The sequence below is a fragment of the Salarias fasciatus genome, chromosome 2 (genome assembly GCF_902148845.1).
Source record: "Salarias fasciatus chromosome 2, fSalaFa1.1, whole genome shotgun sequence".
NCBI lineage: Eukaryota > Metazoa > Chordata > Actinopteri > Blenniiformes > Blenniidae > Salarias > Salarias fasciatus.
In genome coordinates, this window is record NC_043746.1 from 5,360,695 (window position 1) to 5,379,377 (window position 18,683).

At 42.6% G+C, this 18,683-nt stretch overlaps 1 protein-coding gene across 1 annotated transcript in view; it reads left to right on the forward strand.

Annotated features, from left to right (window-relative positions):
- LOC115402247 (GPI ethanolamine phosphate transferase 2-like) overlaps nucleotides 1-18,683 on the forward strand; it is a 68,578-nt gene that overhangs the window by 8,279 nt on the left and 41,616 nt on the right. Inside the window, exons 3-5 of the mRNA XM_030110763.1 lie at nucleotides 1,888-2,097; nucleotides 4,911-5,099; nucleotides 11,487-11,625. Of these exons, the coding sequence (XP_029966623.1) occupies nucleotides 1,888-2,097; nucleotides 4,911-5,099; nucleotides 11,487-11,625 (538 nt within the window). The remainder of the gene's footprint in view (nucleotides 1-1,887; nucleotides 2,098-4,910; nucleotides 5,100-11,486; nucleotides 11,626-18,683) is intronic.

An 18,683-nucleotide genomic window follows, 5' to 3' on the forward strand; every position in this document is an offset into this window, starting at 1 on the left:
TGGAAGCTCCAGCCAGTCTCCTCCCTGACGTCTCCAGACAGCTCTTTGGTCTTGCCCCTGGCGCTGTAGACGTTGTAATGTGAATAACTGATTCCTGGAGCTGCTTGGCTGTATACAGAAGACAGGTATAATCAGGTGTTGATGGTGCAATGCTGTGTTCCGCATGGGCACCAGCCAGTCTGTCTGGGTGAGTTTTTTGGGATTGTTGTTAAATTCTTGGTGATACAGAGCCAAAGATGAGGAGTCAAGGTGTTGACGCTTGCACAGGGAGAGGAAACACGCATAGATCAGCATAGAGAACGAGGCTGCCGCTCCAAGGAGAATCCAACCCAGCTCTGGCATGACTTCCGAGAATGCCTGGTCATATAGACAAATCTCACGAGATTAGCAGATGTTATTTCTCATGTCGGCTCTCAGAGCAACAGTCCTGACTTCAGACAACACAGGGCGGCCTTCGCACCGTGTTCCTGAAAACTTGGAGACAAAGCATTATTCCATATCAGGGATGAAATACTTATTTCACTTTATAAAATGCACAGCAATTTATAACTTTTATCCTGTTTGTTGTCGATACATTTTTGACTGATATTCTGTCTATGCTGTGAATTCAGCGAGCAGCCATTAAAAAATTAGTCGGTTAATTTCTGTCAAAGTGGGCAAATTTACAAAATCAGCAGAGGACCAAATAATTATTTCCTGCATTGTATAAATTATTCTTAAACCCTCAAAGATTACACTGATGTAACATGAAAGGCAAAGAGGATTGATTTAGATTTGCCAGTAGATCGTCTGAACACGGTTATCAGTTACACACAAGAAAATTAACTGAATAGTTTAGTTCCTCTTGTTTTAATGTATATTTTTGATAACGACAAACAGTCTGTGGAAGCATAAGAAAAATTGGACTGCTGTCACATTAAATGAGAGACATATCAGCGCAGTGTGTTATGTAACATTTCCAAGCTGTAACATAACATTTGTTTCTACTATAATGAGAAAAAAAATGTGTTAAACTTTAAATAACATGATCTTAACACGATGAATCTGAAGATGTAAATACATTGACCTCTTGTCGGGATCTTTGAGTAGGCCTGGAGCTCTTGTTTTTTTGGATATGCCTTCGATCAGATGTGATCTCATTGAAACACGAACCAGACTTCAGAACTGATTATTAAACAACAGCATCACTTCATAAATGGCTCTTTTGGGATGAACAGAAACTCGGATGTCAGCGGTTCAGTGTGATTAAAGGTCCCGAAAAAGCTTCAGAAGCATTTTCTAAGGTGATGACGAGAATATCGGGACCGGGGTGATCTGTAGCTCCCGGGACCGTCGCACAGCTCAGGCTGGTCACTGTCTGGATCACAGCCGGGATTGTTCGGCACCATCCGTGGTTCAGATAACGGCGTTTCAGTCCCTCCTCTCCTCCTACAGACGGCTCCTGTCCTCCCTGCGCTCCCCCTCTCTCCTGACTTCCAAAACAGGCTGTGTTTTCCTTGTCAGTCAAATCCAGGCCAGTGTGGTTTTTATTTTTCATTCCAGTGATGAAATCAGTAGAAACTGTGCCTCATAAGTATCAGCCATCTACCCACCTGATTCAGCTTTCAGCTTCCGTTTGTGAAAGCAAGATTACTTTTGGGGATGTGGGAATTAGTTTGCCAGATCAGGGCAGCAATCCTGTAAAAGGGGCACTGATCTAGTTGGTGCATTTAATGTTTTTTTTTCTTCTTTAAATAATAATAAAAATGTGTTTTTCTTTACTGAACACTGTACTGCGGTGTACATGGTGATTAGCCGCGCCGCTATGATGAAACTGTGCGGTTGTGTAACACCATTAAAAGACAATTATTGTTCAAAGGACAATGACAAAACCCCATTCCTCCCCAGGCCCTCACCACTGGCAGCATCCCAGGCTTCATTGATGTGGTAATGAACCTGAATTCTCCCGCCCTGCTGGAAGACAACCTCATCTGGCAGGCCAAAACGGCGGGGAAGAGGATCGTCTTCTACGGAGACGACACCTGGGTGCGCCTCTTCCCCAAACACTTCATGGAGTACGACGGCACCACCTCCTTCTTCGTGTCGGACTACACCGAGGTACGCCTCAGCCCAACAGCGAAGCTTTTTCCTGCTCATATGAATAAAGGATTAAAGCGCCTAGCGGTCGACTCGTCAAAACGATACATGAGACAGGGATGAGAGAAACCCGAGAAGGCCTGTTTTGCGTTAGTCATGAGGTGGATGTGTAAACTAAAAGTGCCCAGGCGTACAGCTTGCAGCATTAGTGACTCACTCACATCTCGGCTGTCATATTGACAGATTTGCTTCTGGTGGAGGAAAAAAAAAAAAAAAAGGGTTATCCCTGAATTTTTAGTGCTTTACCTTCATCATGCAGCAGATTGAATGACACCACAGATCTTCGAGCACTCGAAGGCGTTGCATGTCGTGCTAGTTATTCTCGAAGCATTGTTTTCCCGACTGTACAGCGTGTCACCGCTGGAAGTGATTCAGCCGCCGCGCCGTGGAGAGGCCAGGCGATGCGCGCTGAATGCACAGTGGCAGCTGATCAACAGGGGAGGCACAGAGCTGAGATCACACCAGAACTGCTCATCAATTAGCTCCATATGCCTCGGCTGCAAATGTTCTGTGGGACCGCACGCAATCTGTTCGTGTTTCTGCATCCACAGCGCTGAGAGCTCTACCTGCCGCAGCAAAGGCACGGAGAAAGCTGTCTGGACACACGTCCGCACAAAAACACAGAACTCGCCCACCCTCTCCGAACATTAGATAACGCTGGACGATTTCAACTGTCAACGTAATGAAAAACGAGAACACCTTTTGCCAGTAATATACATTAAAGTCTTCATTTTTAATCTGAAAGAGATCAAATCTTCCCACATGGTTTGGTCCGTGTTCCTGCTGCTGTAATCAAGGCAATTCAGGTTTGTCTGTGAAGCACAAAGGCAAAGAAACGCATAAAATCACCTTTAAAATCATGGAAATAATGCCCCGGTTGATGTATCTATTCAATTCTTTACCTGTACACATTCCAGACACGCAGTTCGCTAAATGGGATAAACAAGTGAGTAGATTTATATGGAAAGGAGCAAAACCAAGAGTAAGGTTCAAAACGCTTCAGCTTGAGAAAAAGAAAGGAGGTCTCGCACTCCCAAATTTAAAGGAGTATTTCTTGGCTGCTCAGTTGAGATATGTGATTAACTGGTGCGCAACGGAATATTATTCCAAATGGAAGCATATTGAACTCAACTATGATGCATGTCAACCCCAATCGAGACTTGGAGACAAAGCTAGTTCACGGCCTGAAGAAATGAACCCTATTATTGAAACAACCCTTAAGATCTGGTGGGAGGTAGTAAATAAACTCAAGCTGGAAGGAGACTGTAAACTGTTGGTTTGGCCCTCGCATTCCCCAAAATTCGGAAGGGGTCAGCTTGATACAACATTTCTAAGATGGGTTGATAAGGGAATCACAGCTGTGTGCACCCTAACTGAAGGGTCAGAATTTAAGTCTTTTGAGAAAGTAAAAACTGAATTTAATTTGGAGAACTCAGACCTGTTTAGGTATTTCCAATTAAGACATTTTTTTAATTCGGATATCAGGGTTTATTTATCACAAGAGGGCAGTGAACTAGTCGAAATGGTGAGAGGGGCATACAGAAAATTACCTTCTAAAATTGTATCCAGACTATATAAATGTCTAACTAACTGTAATACGAATAATTCATTATATGTTAAACAAAAGTGGGAAACTGAATTACAACTTCAAGTGTCAGAGGAAGATTGGCATTCTATTTGTCTTTCACAGCATGCTTCAACCAGCTCCAGACAATGGAGGGAATATGGCTGGAAAAACATAATTAGGTATTTTATAACACCTCAAATCAAAAGCAAGCAGCTTAAAAGTCTACAACCGTGCTGGAGACTATGTGGTGATAAGGATGCCAATCATTCTCATGTTTTTTGGACCTGTAAAAATGTTAGACCTTTTTGGGAGAATATTGTAAAGGTAATTGAAGAAATCTTTGGCTACAAGATATCAAACGATCCACGGACTATGTACTTTGGTCTACCATCTAAAGAGGAAATTCGTGCGGAGGATATCTACCTTTATAGAGTGATTTTGTTGGCCTGCAAGAAAACCATAACGAAGAACTGGATGAAAAGTGACATTGTAACGGTGGCTCAGTGGAGAGAAATTATGGTCGAAATTTATGGGATGGAAAGAATGACTCATTACTTAAGACTAACAATGGACAAATTTGAGAAGAGATGGGAGAAGTGGACACAGTATATAACACAGTTATGAAACTTGTGAAATGAAACTTGTGAAATGTTTGTTCTTGCAACAGTAATACCCCACAATGTTTTGTAGTTTGTTTTTGTGTTAAGTTTGTAAATAAAGAGTTAAAAAAAAAAAAAAATCATGGAAATAAAACAAGATATGAAGAGAAAAAAGCAATGAAAGTCAAAAGTTCGTTAAACCAGGAGAAGAAAAAGTTAAAAAAAATTGCAGTGAAGCAAGTAGAAGGATTGCTTTTAGACCTGTGTGTTAGGTTTCCATTAGAAAATGCTTTACATAATTACTGATGGTGACAGTAATATTTTCAAAATATTCATTGTCATCACCTTTGCAATAGTAACGTAATACCTGCCAGCGGTAGAGTAATTTTGTCCATTTCAAATCTGATAAAGCATTTAACGTAATAATAACTTTCCAACCGTATCACACAAAATGAAAACTGGCAAAAGTTACTGCAGTCTCATCATTAAGCCTATTTCACTGAAACCTTCTGGTGCAAAACTCAGTGAAACATCCAAACAATAACATTTCATTAAAATTTTGGTTTTATCACTTTGGAAATGTGAATCCGTCCATGGGTTCCGCGCAGGTTGACAACAACGTGACCCGCCACTTGGACAGCACTCTGAAGAGGGACGACTGGGACATGTTGATCCTGCACTACCTGGGCCTGGACCACATCGGCCACATCAGCGGCCCCCACAGCTCACTCATCCAGCCCAAGCTGCTGGAGATGGACGACATCCTCAAGAAGATCCACAGCGCGCTCGTCTCAAAGGTACTTCACTGCTCTCACCTCGTTTCAAAGCTAAACCTGAGGGGAATTTTTTGTTTCATTAAATGAAAATGTGCCTTCACAGTTGTCACGACAAGAAGAGTTTGATCAGGAAAACCTTAAAGAAGATTTTTCATCATGTCCTTTGACTTCAACAGACTCTTGTTTTAGTTGTAAGGCTTGTAGCAATCACGAATGTAGTAATTGCTAATAATTCTGGCCTTTTTTCCAATGTAATAACTTTCCAATAGCGTAATAAAATATTTCATCTTTCATCATAAAAACATTTTTCCAATACTGTCTTAAGTTATTACTTGAGTAATGTAGCATTAAAAGATCCTTTCTAAATGTAATAACTGCAGAAAATAATGTAATGCTGCATCAATAGGGCTGCATTTTATTTTACTTTTTCAAAGTTTTGTGCAGTTTCCTCATGAAAAATAGACAGAGGATGGTATAGTTTTCAGGCTCAATTATTTAAGATTCATACTCTGCAAAAATCTGTTTTTTATTGCTATTTTATTACATGATGGACAGTTTTTGTGTTACTGAAAGTTTCAAGGTTTTACACTTCAGTATGCATGATGAAGGATAGAGCTGCTGAACAGCCCAGTTGGATTTTTGTTTTAGGAGAAGGTTAAAGGTCAAATCAGAGTGACTGACTGATCAGCTGTTATGACAATAACAAAACCGATGACTTAAGTATTCACATTTTACAAGAATGTTTTAACAAATATGGCATGTTGAAGCTCTCAAGTCCATGATTTCTATTTGCTGTTACAATTTTAAGTAACCTCAGTAACACCAGTGACAAAATACAAGCAGACTAAATAAATCATCTTAAACCTCGGAAAATAGTGTTGATCTCCACTGAGACAACAGCCTGTAATGAAATGTTCACTCAACATATTCAGGCAATCAAATGGAGTTCAATACAGCCAGTGTAAATCAGAGCCAAGAGAAAGAGCACTGTTAACACAGATCACACCGTTACCGCGATACTCAGCAGAACTATCTCACAGTGCACCTTTGCTTGATGTTGTTCAGCCTTCACTGAGCATTTCAAGAACAGAAGAGTTTTTCTCACCGGGATAATGTACAACCGCATAATTAATTCTGCTCCAACCTGAGAGTCCAACGCTGAAAAGTATTATTGAGAAAAGCAATTACAGCTAGTAAATACTCTCAGAGATTTAAATGAAAAGGTAAGACGTCAAGCGCGGCTGTGTTAGGAGGTATTTCAGCACAACGACTCGGCCTCTGAATTCTGATTTGAGCTGATTGGATGGTTTCTCTCTGCAGAAGTGGAAGTAATTTAAATTTGCGTCAACATCTGTCACTTTCTTTTACAATTGAGTTTGAAAACATGGTGTACACCCCCTGACTTTTTTTTCTCAAAGGTTTTGAGAGCTTTTTTTTTCACAAATAAATAATGAAACCATCATCAGTTTTTCAAGCATTTAAAAAAACAGGTTTTTCCAGAAATAACAGATAATACAGTAGTAATAGCATGCTCTGAGTACACAAAAAGATTGACGACAATACCTGGGCTGCTAAATGTAGGTCTGAGTTAACTGAATTGACTTGTGAGCTTCAGTCAGGGAGCTGAATTCAGTCAACAACTTCTTCAATCTGCCTCCGTTAAATTTGAAGCGTTTTTCTGTAACAGAAATCAATGTCACTACAAAGTAGTATGCAAATATGTAGTAATGAGCATCAGTTCGTAAATGGCAGCGATGCTATCAGTGGCTTTTTAGCATGATCAGTTATTGGGCAGTCATTTAATTACACAGATCATTTGTGGCGTTTCCAGCATTGGGCATGTTATCGGCTGTGGCAACCGCAGAGATTTAATAAACTGTTAAGCTGCTCTCTTATCTTTAATTTTGTCTTTGATCAGAGTGCAGGTCCTCTGCCTTTGTTTTCTTTTTTTTTTTTTCCTCCCTCGTGGTCTGACAGCTGTGCATGCATATTGTGTTCGCAGAGTGTGTGTGTGTGTGTTGTGTGAGCTGCTAACTGGCGCTGCCTCGCAGCCACTCAGCCATGCAGCCTGTGTTTACATTGTCAGGTCATGTCTACACAAGACAACAATCTCATTTTTCTATCTGTTACAACCCATCATCCCTTTTGTCAACCCAGCACGGCCCAGAGAACAGGAGCCAAACTTCCTCTCACGGATCGGGGTGGGGGGGGGGGGGGGGGGGGGGGGGGGGGGGTTTGAGTCTTTTTGTGAATATGCGGCAGCAGCATTTCATCACACTCCTCAGACTTGTTAAATCGGCCTTGTTAGATCCTGAAAATCTTTGAAAGTCACATTATGGAAAGCGCCGCGCTTCTGTTCTTTTCCACAGCAGCGGTGCGACCTAAATATAGAAGGAGCCCAGTGGGGGGTCCTGCAGGATCCCTCAGAACTTTACACAAAACCTGGCGCGCGTTCTGTGATCGGCACATGCTCTTAACATGTCGGGGGTGTAATCTCCTCGCATCCGTGCACCTGACAGCACGCAGGCGCCGGGTGTTGCTTACCGCTGCAGCGCCAGGTGCCAGCGGCGCGGCGCTTCCGACCCACCCAGTACTCTTCAATACAACGTGATCGGAAAACGGGATCTCACAGCTCAGGGCAGTAATCCACTCACCTTGAGAGTTCAGAGCCTCGGGTCGGCTGTTTGAAGTGTGAAGTATCTGAAAATCTGACCTCCACACTCCGCAGGTGGTCTGACACCCGAGAGCAGCGCTGGGATTTACGGTTACTGTAACAGCGCTGCTTTGTGCCGTGGCTTTGTAGTAACACATACTGTGAGGTGAGTGAATCAGTTACAGTCACTGAAGTTTCAGGAAGCTCCTCACTTCAACCTTCAACCAAACTTTCAGTAAAGCTACAGGACTGTTCTGTCCTGGAAGATGTATCGCGAGTAACTTCAACCTTCGCCTCTTTCCACAGTCGCCAGTCTTGGTTTGTCATGTCGGGTTCTCTTGGGTTCTATTAGTTTCATCAATTCCTCGTATTGTGGATCAGCTCAGTGGAAAAGAGTAAATGATTTATCCTTCTACTCACATCGTTTATAACCAATTGGCAATAAGAATAATGTCAACACATTAGTTTATTAGTTTTCTGTTATTTTTTTCCTATTTTTTTAAATAGAAAAAATACTTGACATACTTTTCTTCTCAAATCAGCATTTTAAAAAAATCATTAAACTGAGGGAAAGAAAGTGGGTTCAGTCAGAGAGATTGCTGGCATATCAAACTAAATTGAAACCTGCTGTTAGCAGTGCTGCTGGTGAGGAGAGAGCATTCAGTCAGGATTCTGTAACACTTGGTGCAAAGCGCATTGTGAAAGTGACATACATAAATACACACAGATGTTTCTCGCCCTCTGAATTCATGCTCTGGCCAATCAGACTGAGCCCTGCCACCCTGGACGTCTGACCCTGACGTCCATGGAAGTGTGTGAGGTTGCAGTTCGAGCATGATGGAAGGAAAAAGTTGCTTTGGCTGCTGGTGGCTCCAGTTCAGAGCAGAAAGACCATAAATATGTGATTAAATATTAATCTACTGCCACATGAGCACGTTTCCCTGACATTGTGATGGGTTCACCAAAGAAGCCGGTGAATAGACACAAAGAGCGCAGCCACACTCCACTTCGGCTCATTACGAGGAAACATCAACATTTCTGGAAATAAAGACGGTGGTTTTTTCTTGAAATAAAAGCCGTAAAGCGCCTTCATCCCACCGCCTGCTCTGCTGAGGCACATTTGTACTAAAAGGGTTTACGATACCCGAGAAGCTGTTACTCTCCAGTCACTGTAAATTGCAAGAGTCTTACTCGAAACACCATAGAGCTGCGTGTGTGTGTGTGTGTGTGTGTGCGCGCCCCAACAATAGGCTTGTATTTGTTCATATTATTCCACACTTTTACCCTCTGAAACTTTTTTTTTACTGCGTACAAATCCTGCACTTTGCTTTTTTTTGCACTTCAGGTTGGAACATGACTCATTCATTTTTAAATAAATCTTTTTTTTTTTTTTTATAGTTCCACTGATTGACCAATAAAGAAAGAGATTAAAAAAGGTCAAATAAAGTTTAAGAGGAGACAGTTCCAGTCAGTCCACGAGCTGTACATCAATATATCACAGATATAATCAAATTCCATGTTTAGAATTCGGGGAAGTAATGTTCCATAAAGTATGAGAGGTGTGAGCAGCTTCACTTCTCCTGGAGTGATCTGGGTTTCATTTGTTCTGTTCATGATATCCTATTGAAAAATACAATAAAAAGTTAAATAATGTGGTATTGGACAAAACAGCCATGATAACAGCAGACAAATATCATTACAAAACAACAACATTCGTAAAAAGAACAGAAAAATTAAACAACTAACAGAAAAGAATAACTCTGGGTAATGACAATACCAACAGAAAATGCCAGTGATATCAACCACCAAATCAGAATAAACAGAAAAAACAACGACAAACAAGTGCAGTCAACAAAAACAACCAATGACTGACAGCAAACAACTGAAACACAATAACAACAAAACAACAAACTCAACAACTGTCATCAGTGAGACTGAAGCAAGAGTCTGCAGACGATACCATCGCGCAGACACATTTGAACAAAAAGATAGGTCTAATTAGAAATCAAATGAAATCCCAGTCAAGTTTTAAACTAAAGCTTAGGTTTGATGCGACCGTACGGTGTTTGTTGATTCATGGCTAATGGATCCTTGTTTTTGGTGGTACATGAGACAGTAGGATGGATGTTAGATCCCATCAGACCAGCGATCACCTGCATCGTCTGAGTTTGCAGACATTTGGTTAAATTGACACCAACTTTCACAAAAACAGACGCAATAGAGAGGTGAGACACAGTTTATATTTGTTCAGAGGAGAGCGCTTTGGAAAAGTATCCTGGATTTCTCATGTTTGTACTTTCAATTAAACCTGTCTTTGTGTGAGTGGAGTTATTGAGTTGCTGTTGTCACTCTCTCCTCACTTCGATCCCCTGGGCCCTTCGCTAATCTCTGATTCACCAGATAAAATAGCGTGATTTCACATTTAAAAGGAAAGCATTGTGCTTGTTATATTTTTTGGGGGGGAGCATGAGCTGCAATCTGATTCAGAGCTGTGTGTTGGTTTAAAAAGAAAAAAGAAAAAAAACAAACCTGAGGAGGCTGTTATGAAGTGTGGATAAAAAAGAAAAACCTCCCAGAAGAGCAGCGCTTGGCGCTTTCATCTCCAGGAACCGGAGTAAACGCGGACTTATCCCAAGCAGACAGAGACTCGCTCAGCGTGGCGCTCACTGGTGTTTAGTGTCGCTCTTCAGGGTTTTGTTTTCCTCCACAGGTCCCCAGCGTCTGCTGCCATTTATAACAAGCATCCAAGAGGTGCAATGTAGGGCGGAGGATAGTCTTCCTCCTCCCTGTGCGCCGAGCGGCGGGTATAATGGGTCATCCGAGCGCGGCGCTGCAGCTCGCCTGGCACCTGCGGCGTTCCCCACTCCCAATCCATCGCGGTTTTTTTTTTTTTTTTTTTTTATCCGGCTTTGTGAGAACAGACAAGCGATCGATACTTTCCTGTACCTCCATTTGCAAATTAAACATGTGCAGACCTCACCGTTTTCTGCTCCTCCACTTTGTCGAGTCAAATGAAGAGGGATCTGGTGTCTGAGGCAGGATTCACCTCGTCTGCTCATCAGTACCTGATGGTGGGAAAGTTTCATTTACCCCTTATCAGGCCAGGCTTCTGTTCCCTCTTCTGTATCTGTTTCCTATTGTCCTCTGAAACCTTCTGAGACGATGGTCATCTCTATTAACGTTGAGGTTTTGTTTTGTTAACATCAGTATTTTTAAAAGTCGGCGCTGGCTGCTCTGACTCATAAAGCCTCCCTGTTGAATTCATAGCCAACGGTACGTTCTTGCAAGTGGAGTTGAAAGGGAATCACTTAGGGAAGAAACCGAGCCTGATCAAAGTCTGTCATCCCCAACAGACGGCTCCCCCTCTTTGTATTTGTTTGCTGTCTTTTTCAGTACTTTTTCCAGCGCGGAGATGGAACCAAACTGTGCCAGGAAGCCTTTCTCATGACTTCCCCTTTGAGAAGTAATGATTTAATGTATTTTATCTGCGCTACTCTCGAATGTCTCCTCCTGCATAACCGCCTTAGGAAATAACTGAAGAAGAGATCCTTTACCCCAGAAGCTTTCATTTTTTGGACAATTGCTGTGTTTTTTTTAAATTCTTTTTAAACCAAACCGGTCTCGTTGGATCTCCTGACACATGAAGCATTTAGTTTCAGGCTTGAATAATTCACACGTGGAGCTTTGAGGCCTGCCCTCCCGTCTCGGTGCATGCGGCGGGAGTCCATTAACCTTGGTGTTTGCTTCCCTCTCAGGAGGCGGAGGGGTCGCTGCCCTACCTGCTGGTGCTGTGCGGAGACCACGGCATGTCGGAGACCGGCAGCCACGGCGGCTCCTCGGAGCCAGAAGTCAACACGCCTCTGGTCCTCATCAGCCCGGCCTTCAAGAGAAAAGGTAAACAGCAACGCGGCCGTTAGCTGGAGGGACTCCACACTCTCCGTCTGCTGCTCCAGAGATTTTATGACAATCATGGATCAAGTAACTTGAAAAGGCTTTGTGAGGGAGAATATTTTAGAACAGGCTCACACATGATGCTCAATTAATTTCAGTGTTAGGCACAGTGTCATCCATGCAAATCCAAACTTTCTCCCCACTCTGCCGAGCGTAGCGGAGTGTGAAGGTGTGACTGTGATAATTACTTCTTTCTCAGCTGCGGCTATTTTTAACATCTACTTTACAGTGTTGATTTTTTTTTTTTTTTTCAATTTTCAGGATTCCATTCATGGTAATTAATCATTTACAGTTCGATTGAGTTGTTGTTTCCGGCCTTGTGGCTTGATGCCTCCTGTGTGCGGCGGCAGCTTGAATGGCGTTCCTCAGTCGAGGAATTGGAACATTTCACCAAACCCTGAAGGGCCAAAAGGGAAAATGGCAAAGTGTGTGTTTTCTTCAGTGAAGTACATTCAGGGGCATCTGAGTGAATTGTTGAACTCATTCAGAGCTGTTTGTCTGAATGTCACTCCAAGAAGAAGAAATATTCTTTTATAAACTTTTCATTTCTGGGATGAAAATGAGTCGACGTGCCATTGACTGCTAAAAAACAATAAATCAACCTGAACCTCAAGCTGGCATAAAGTGGACCGGGTAGAATTTGGCAGAGTGATATTTATACAGCACTGCTTTAGTTTTATTTATTTATTTATTTATTTATTTATTTATTTATTCCCTTTTTCCCTATTGGTTAGAGTCAGGGGAAAGTTCTACTTTTATGATTTAAAACCTATTTTTGGTGATTTAAGGCAAAAAAATATATGTGTAAAAAATTATATCAACATATGTTTGCAAAACTACAGCATCTAACTTTGCTCCTGATTAGTACGAGGAGAATGAAATCTGATCAGTGCATCAATCCTGATTGACTGATTAGTGCTTTAAAACATAATCCCTGTTAGTGTTGTACATCTAAATCTTTACCGCAGTTTGGAAACAAAGTCTTGAATCCTGATTGATATGTTGGGGTTTACGATTGGTAATTGGGAATAAATTACTAAAGTATTGATGACTGGAAGTAATTGATTACTTTAAGTAATTTAGTTACTTATTAATTTGAGTAAATTTTGATTTACCAATTAATAATTGCAGGTCATTAACAATGGATCAGCAATAACACTGAAGTGAAGCACCAAGTCATTTAACCCAACATCAATTATTATTAATCAGAATAAATGGTTATTTATTCGTTAATAATGTTACATAATCAGCTATTTGGGAATGGAGTAGACCACAGAGTGATTTAATCATTACATTATTGATTAACAAGGTGTTAATAATTAATCAATAATGCCACAAATGACCAATTACTGGAAATGGGTAAATTACAGAAAATGAGCTGAGAGAAGTTGTGAATATGCGTTAAATAAACCTGTGGGTTATTTAATCAATAATTCCGGGGCACCGCCTCATTAGAGGAGCATTCATTACCGATTTTCAGTCTCAAAGATGGAAAGATAATTTAAATCAAATCAAACTTTATTTGTCGAGCACTTTTTCATATTTATAAAAACAACGCAAAGTGCTGAACAGTAAAAACAGTCATAAAAACAAAAGACTAAAAACCGCACCATCAATAAATATACACCACACACACACACACACACACACACACACGTTTGTATTTATATCCTTGTGGGGACCTTCCATTGACTCCCATTCATGTCGAACTCCTAACCCTAACCCACACCAAAACAAAGTGTAGCCCTAAAACACTACCAGTGGGGCCATTCAAACCAGGAGAAGGCCAAGGTCATTAATATTGGGGCCCCAGCGCTCGACCCCTGACCCCAAGGGGAACCCACACACCGAAGTGTGGAAACCCCCAGGCCAGCCAGGACCAGAGGACTCGAGCGCAGTGACCCCAGCAGAGGACCAGGACCAACTCCCAGTGTGAAGAACCCCCTGAAGCTGGTTGATAATTTTTGGATAAACAACCATTAAGTTATCAGAGAAGGTGTGAGATCAAGCACAAACTGTCCAGCCATGAACTTTGTCACATGACCACCAAAAACACAAGAATGAATCGTCCAGTTCAGTTAATGAGCGTTTATTAACAATGTCTATTACTAATTAACTCATCTAATGAACACAAACAGAACAGAACAGAACAGAAGGGCGGAGAGCGGGAGGCTGGGAGCGAAGGGGGAGTCTGGCGATGTGGCGCCTGCGCAGGAGAGGAGGGAGAAGCGGGAGGCGTGGTAGCGACGCGCGTGCGTGCTCCCGACACCAGGTCTGCCGCGCTGGTTCGAATTTACTAATCTCGGGTCAGTAAGAGAAGAGAGAATGAAGCTTCTTTTTTCTCAACCGCATGAAAATGGCGGCACTGGCCGTATTGCTCTGCGGGTCTGATATGAGAGAGAAGCGAAGGAGCGTGCACACGGGAGGAGAAGAGAGAAATGAAGAAAGAGAAACAGTCACACAATATAATGAACACACTTCAGTCCGTTCATTAATAAAAGAAGCACCAACATTTACACTCCTTATCTATCTGCCTGCCCAGAGCTCACCTATGGTGTTCCGGACGAGGAGTGTTTGGCCGCCGGGCGTGTGGCGGAAGCTTGGCGCGGCAGCGGCCGCAGCCTGTGTTGCAGTTGGCGAAATACGGTGATTTTGGCGGGGAGATCAGAGTCTGATCGGTCGATCACTCTGATCGGTTGGGTTCTGCTGCGTCCAGCAGAACTTACATCTTTTGGGGAAGTCCACGTGGAGGAAGAGGTCCAGTCTGTGCGGACCAGATACTCCGGTTCGGCTGCAGGAGTTCGGTCCGCTTGAGGGCAGCTTCCGTCTCCTCCGCTGGGGAAAGAGGGTCACCAGTGAAAAAGAGGAGGATGGTCCCAAAAAGTCCCGGCCAGCGGGGTCAGTTCGATACCGGTCCTGGTTAAGCAGAGGGTGTGTCCACTTGGAAAAAATCAGGAAGACTGCCTTTCTAGGCGGAGTTTCACTCTTTTGAGTGATGGCTGCTCAGCCAATCAGACAGCGGGATCTGGTAATCCCGCCTATCTTCAAACTCGGTCTCATGAGCGCCCTCGTGAGGTGGGGCGGTGGTATTGCATCCTTATGCCAGTCTTCCCTCCCGCTGTGAGAGCAAATAAGCGGCCATTTTGAGATGTTCGGACCATCAAATGGCCACCACCTGATGGAAGGAGGTTCCTTTGTTCACCAGGTCAGGCCTGCTGCCGCATGGCATTTTTTTTTTGCTTTATTGGGGGTCTGGGGACTCAGAACCAGTCAGTATCTGGTGTGACCACCATTTGGCTCTTGCAGTGCAACACATCTTCTTCGCATAGAGTTTATCAGATTGTCAATTGTGGCCTGTGGAATGTTGGTCCACTCCTCTTCCAAGGCTGTGCCAAGTTGCTGGATATTAGTTGGAACTGGTAAACGCTGCCGTTTACGCCGGTCAAGCACATCCCAAACAGGCTCAGTGGGTGACATGTCTGGTGAGGATGCTGGCCATGCAAGAACTGGGACACTTTCAGCTTCCAAGAATTGTGTACAGATCCTTGCAACATGGGGCCGTGCATTATCTTGCTGAAACATGAGGTGATGTTCATGGATGTATGGCCCAACTATGGGCCTCAGGATCTCATCACGGTATCTCTGTGCATTCAAAATGCCATCAATAAAATGCACCTGTGTTTTTCGTCCATAACAGATGCCTGCCCATACCATAACCCCACCACCACCACGGGCCACTCCATCCACGACATTGACATCAGCAAAGCGCTCGCCAACACGACGCCACACACGCCCATATTCTCTGAAACGCTTTGGAGACGACTTATGGTGGAGAAATGAACATTCAGTGCACGAGCAGCAGATCTGGTTGACATTCCTGCTGTCAGCATGCCAATTGCACGCTCCCTCAATGCCTGCGACATCTGTGGCATTTTGCTATGAGACAAAACTGCACATTTCAGGGTGGCCTTTTATTGTGGACAGTCTGAGGCACACCTGTGCACTAATCATGGTGTCTGATGAGCATCTTGATGTGGCATACCTGTGAGGTGGGATGGATTGTCTCAGCAAAGCAGAAGTGCTCACTATCACACGTTTAGACAGATTTGTGAACAACGTTTGAAAGAAATGGTAATATTGTTTATCTGGAATGAATTTTAGATCTTTAAGTCCATCTCATGAAAAATGGGAGCAAAAACAGAAGTGTTGCGTTTATATTCTTGTTGAGTGTAGATATTGATCAGTATATAGAGGCTAAATCTTACTTGGTATGTAAAGACTAATACAAAGGAAGACCCGAAGCTCAACATAGAATAGGCCCCGTTACATAAAACACATTTTAAGTTTTTAAAGTGTTTCGGTTTCTATCGTATTGGTGAGAAACTGCTGTTTTACATCCAGTCATTCTAAAGGCTGCAGAGTCTGTGGAACACATGGAAAACGTGTCGACATGGGAATGTGTTGTATTTAATGCTTCACTTACTGTAATCAGTGGCTTTATTTGCAAAGCCGGCGATAACTGAGGTAGTGAGGATTGAGGGGTCGTTAGTGGCGAGCCCCCCGCCTGCTGTTTTCATTAGAACATGATGCGGCGGATCAGAGTTCACCTGAGCCTCACTTTGTAATCTCAACGTGTCACTAAGGAAACGACCCGCTGTCGCACATCAGCAGCACTTTTAATTGACCTTGCGAAGAAAACCTTGAGAGGTAATGTCACTTTAATCAGCCCCTGTATTAAAAATCCTGTTATTTATTTCTTTTTTGCCTCTACAACCATTTGTCACGCCCAGTCTTTTTTTTTTGTTTTGTTTTATTTGTTCTGACCTTCCCTGCATATGCTCTGAGATTGTCATTGAAAAAATAGTTTTCTAATCCTCAGAAGCAGAAACATCACATGTGATCTACCAAAATATACGAATAAAACAAGTGAAGAGTTCTCCCTGGTCATATCAGATTGAATTTTAGGTTGTTGTGGAATGCTTGGAGTGCTGTTGCACCTTTTTCCTCTCGGTGTGATGCTACAAAAAGTTGAAATTAGAAAAACTTTTCTTATGAATATTTTAATTAGATATGAGTATGAGTCATGAGTAAAGTTAATATGTAAAGTAAAATCTTAATCAAAAGGTTTTGAAAATAAGCACGATCTTTATCGTGAATGCAAAAATAAAAAACACTTAAATGTATTATTATCGCCTTTGATGTATTGATTTCTGCAAAGACTTATTTAATTTAAGTTGGATTAATAATTTGGTTTGAAGTTTTTCTGATGAATTCATTTCTGACTGGTTGCTCATCAGTTCAGCTTTGCTTGACTTCCCTCTGGAAGAGCTGGCTGAGGATGGAGTATTTTTTTTATGATGATAAAAGCACTTAGTTTGAGTTGGTTTAATCTGGGATGCTTTGCGGAGACTGGAAAATCAGACCTCACAGTTGTGATAAATTGAAAATACTCATGTGCTGCAACTTTAAAGAGTGTGAAGTTCAGACACCCCGACTTATTTCTTTAGGAACTTTACATTGCATGGTCAGTAAATGGAGAGTGTGTGATTTTCAAGGCTATAAACATGTTTCTTGTATGTGATATTCAAACCTCATGAGAAAGGTTGACTCATGTGAGGGAGCTGGCCTGCTGTGGAAAGCTTTCCGAAAACGGCTTTAAACGTCGGCGATAATCTTAGCGAGCTCAACACACCGGAGTGCATATGGCCTCGTCACCGGCTGTCGTCTTCTCATCCGTGAATCAGCATTCAGCGTGTGTAACCTTCAGCTGAGTTATGACACATCTGCTCTGCCGGGGAGCGAGTCGCTCGGCGGCGAGCGTGAGAGCCAAACGCCGCCCGGTATGAGGCCGGCTTCACTCTGTAGAGCTTCGGCAGTGCAGGCGCGTGCGCCGTGATTAACTCCTGAGCCTGTTGTCGTGGCTCAAATCGCTGCATTGTACAACTACAAAGGGAGAAACAAATATAATTTTATGTGCAGCTGAAGTGGGATTTGGTAAAACACATTTTCTGGGAGGCGGCCTGAAAATGGTCCAAATTGAAAATAATTGCTATGATTACTGCTCAGTAGCACGTTTGATCACTCCTGAATAATTGGTAGGTTCATGGTATCATCCTGCATAACTATTAGCTTAATCCAGCAAAATCCTCGTCTCACTTGAATACCGCCATCATTAGAAGATTCATAATTCCCCGTCTTGTTTCATTGAATCCAGTCAGCTCCAAATGGCAGGTTTTGTCCCGTTCTTCTGCGACCGGCCATCTCCCCACACGGCTGAGCTGGATTGTTCATTTGCAGATATGTTGAGCAGCAGTATGGTTCGTTATTGCAATCTGAAAACTTCACTGAGGCGCAGTCAGTCTGGGAAAAGACTCCCACTCTGTTTGTACGCACAGACGCTTCCCGCAGGAAAGCAGGTGTCAATATAAAACCGTTTGACAGGAGGAGAGCTTTGAAAATGAAATCCACCTGAAACATAATGATGATGTGATTAATGTTTTTTTCTCCTTTTTCCTCGTTTGTTGTGGTTGATTTGCATTTAGTGAGTAATCCCAGGTTCATTTCGATGGCTTATTATACGGCAGTAATTATGTGGCTTATTTCTGCAGCTTCTGTTTATTCACCTGCTATACCAGCTTCTGTTGGCTGACCGTCCAGTGGATCTCAGGCTTCATTTACACAACATTTTATAAGTGAAAACACAAAGCTTTTGGTGTCTGTTTACACAACAGTGGTGCCCAGAGACACTGAAAACACAACTTTTTGAAGAAGATCTGCCTCTGTGGAAATGGGAAAATACAACTTTTCAAAAGTTCTCCAACTGTGCATGCCAGGGCGTGTAGTCTTTCTGCACACGCATGAATAACTGCACAATAACAACAGTGGCGGCCTCCAGGACATGACTCCGAGTCCATATTTGTAGTGTACTTTTCCCTGTACCCGTGTGTGTGTGTGGTTTCATTACGAATACAAGCAATAGTACCCACTGGTGGCCCAACATA